Source organism: Nilaparvata lugens, chromosome X (genome assembly GCF_014356525.2).
Source record: "Nilaparvata lugens isolate BPH chromosome X, ASM1435652v1, whole genome shotgun sequence".
Taxonomy (NCBI): Eukaryota; Metazoa; Arthropoda; class Insecta; order Hemiptera; family Delphacidae; genus Nilaparvata; species Nilaparvata lugens.
In genome coordinates this window covers 25,010,948-25,014,148 of record NC_052518.1, presented here as the reverse complement: position 1 = coordinate 25,014,148, position 3,201 = coordinate 25,010,948, and the positions used below count along the sequence as shown (strand labels likewise).

At 32.9% G+C, this 3,201-nt stretch overlaps 1 protein-coding gene across 1 annotated transcript; it reads left to right on the top strand.

Annotated features, from left to right (window-relative positions):
* The first annotated feature begins 716 nt into the window (after positions 1-716).
* On the top strand, positions 717-2,404 carry LOC120354926. Its single transcript, XM_039443062.1, has one exon. It carries the CDS (start codon positions 1,494-1,496, stop codon positions 1,884-1,886), a length of 393 nt encoding a protein of 130 aa, XP_039298996.1. The 5' UTR covers positions 717-1,493; the 3' UTR covers positions 1,887-2,404.
* Positions 2,405-3,201: the final 797 nt, after the last annotated feature.

Here is a 3,201-nt window from a genome sequence, read left to right as displayed (position 1 = left end):
CTAAATCCAATATTGTATGTTTGTTTGTGTATGAATAGGCGGGTGTCAGTGTAGCGAGTTCTACTGTTCTCCGAACTACTATTAGTATAGACTTCCCTATAGCCTACATTTTGTGCAAAAGTATAGGTACTTTTTTTTATACAAGACTTGGATAGATTGATTCATGCTTATAGGACTATTTGAAACATGCCTAAGCTTACTAAAGTTTGAAAGAAATATTTGTAGATAATGTTAAAGGTATGGCCCAGTGACTAACTTATCACTACTAACTTAGGTGGTACTTACTTATATTACCATCTACTGCCATTTATCAATTATATAATAACTCACATTTTCATCTTCAAGTTCAAAAAAGAATTTAGGTCAATTAATATTACGGTAATTAATATTACTTGGTGAGAAAATTATTCAGAATTTAAAGTGCCAAAACAGAATAATTCAAAAACCTATTTAATTAGGTGCGTCAGCATCTACCCATCAAATAAAACAAAAACTTTTCTAAAATAAATAGCCTACCCAATAATTGTTTCAATTTCGAAACTAAATCTTGAATCAAGAAGAAAATACGGAAGTTGATAATTGGATAGACTTATAATACTTATTTTTAGTGAAGATACATCAGAATAAACATGCAGTGTTTATGTGATTCTGATGAACTGAAATCTAATTGCAATAATTGCAAGAGCCTGATAACATAGCGAGCTGAACGATCGTTCACTTGCCTGGAACTGTTCGTTCTGGAGTGACAAACCACACATAAACACACCGATTGAATGAGTGCCATGTGGGATGTGGCAACGTTGCAATTTCTTTTCTATGAGTTTTTAGTTATCATCAATCCTATCGTCCAGTATTCTGTTATTTATGTGATTAGAGAATGTTTCTTAGTTGTTAATAATTTAAAATGTAAAGAATAAGTAATGATTGCCTTGCTGCATCTTTGTCGAGTTAGTGTAGAAAATTAGTGTTTTGCTCTTATTTTTCTAAAATTTGTGAACTTCATACCTACTTGTGGAGTTGTCAAGAGTGACATTTGTGGTTAGATCGCTTTCAACTGGTGATTGAAATCTTTCAACTGGTGATTAGTGTTTCAAATGAACTGTTGTTAGCTTTCATTTGATTTGGACGGAACTTGCAATATTTTTAAAAGCTGTGAAGATAACAATAACATTTTTAGAACGCCGTAATGTTTGTATGTCAGTTCCAGGAAATTTGTGACAGTGATCCACTTAAGAAAGTGTAAATTTTTAAAGATTGAAAGAGATTTGCAATTCTTGTCATCGAGATGTTTTTGTTGGTAAATTTGCGGTAACTTTCCGCAAATATACTATTAATTTCGGTGTTTGAAATAGCCTTGACTTGAATTTATTTGTTATGAATTCAATTACGGCGCCGAACCATTATTGTTATCATGAAACGTTTCAAGTCTCAACTTTGTGATATCAGATTGGGGTTGACTATATTATTTCAATAAAATAGGATTCGTCAATAAAATGATCAAAATCAAATCATTATTTCGTAGAGGACACACTGGCCCCAGTGGTGGTAAGAGACAGAATCGGCCAGACGATTTTGGTGGCCATCTTGGTGCATCAGCTGTTCCCAACAATAACGAGCCACCGATGCGACCGGCAGCGTCTGTTAGTAGTTTGGATAGCAAACATTATAAAATTGGATCCTTACCGCCTCAGCCACAAAAGTGGCTAAAACCAGCTCTGAATGACGATAGTAACCCAAAGAAAATGGATGTTGATTATATGAAAACAGAATTCGATACGATGGTTCAAGAGAAAGCTAATTTGGAGGCTAGGGTTCAGGAGCTCATCCGTTGTCATGGAGAGGTTGAAACTTTGAGGATGGAGATAGCAAAATTGAAGGTATGTTGATGTATTTATCGGTATTTAAAAGTTTCTTCATTTGTTCTGTAGTAGTAATTCGTTAATATTCGAATCTTAGTATCGTATCTTCGTAAATAGCCAATTTCTTGTCATAGGTAACAGTCACAGCTTGCCTCATACATTTTCATAGTCTGTTGCTTTTAAAATGTGACATCAACTATTGCTTATCGTTGGTAATTGGTATCGATTTGCTTAGTTTTTAATGCTTCTTGTTAGTTGGCCGTTGAGTGAGGGTTCAAAAGTCTTAAGTTTGAACTGATCTATGAGCTTGCATCCACAATTCAACATGGTACTGTAGACATGATTTCTTGTTAGTCTGTAGACTATTTTGTTACATATACTATATAAACGTCTAGTATAGACCACAATATATAGACGTTATATGGACCAAGTTTCTTGGTCCTTATAATGTATAGTGAGGTCCACGTTATTATGACAGCGGAGACATAGGAGGACAGCGTTGTTGATTTTCTGCCTTGCCACTGCCTTCTATAAAGGATAGATGATGCCGGTATATATGATGTTATATTAACTGTTCATTCCTGTTTAAAATAATCAATTATATTTTATTCGTTATGAAAATATATTTTCAATAGGCTAACTTAATTAAATGATGAATTTACATAATCGAGATTGAATACTCTTTTATGCTGGTATACTCTGTAATACTCTGATCATGGTTTATAGGTAATAGGTTAAGGCTGTTTGGTACACTTTTTTATTATTTAAATTGGATAATCTTTTTCAATATAATTATTGTTAAGATTATTATAAGAGTGAGAAAAAGTGGCAACTGAAATTTTCAAGTGGTCTAATAATTTAGCACTTCAACAACCCATAGCTTGTTGAAGTGCTAACTTTCCATATTACGTTTTCTTTCCAGATCATAAACGGTTTCGACTATATTATTAGAAATTCTCTTAAAAATTCCAAAAAATTATCTTTCCAAACTAAACCATCTTATTCCCCATATCGTTCATAAATAAAAAAGTAAATTTTTTTGTAAATTCGATAACTTGTTTTATTTTTGCATTAATCGCGAAAGAACGCATATAGAACAAAGCCTAATATGGAAAATTCGAAACCATTTATGATCTGAAAAGAAAACGGAGTTTAGCACTTCAACAACCCATAACTCGCTTATTAGACCACTTAAAAATTTCAGTTGCCACTTTTTCTCACTCTTATAATGATCTTAACAATTATATTGAAAAAGATTATCCAATTTAAATGAAAATAAAAAGGTGTACCGAACAACCTTAAAGTCGGACGGTAGGCTCAGCTCAGTTTGAGTTTCTGGACC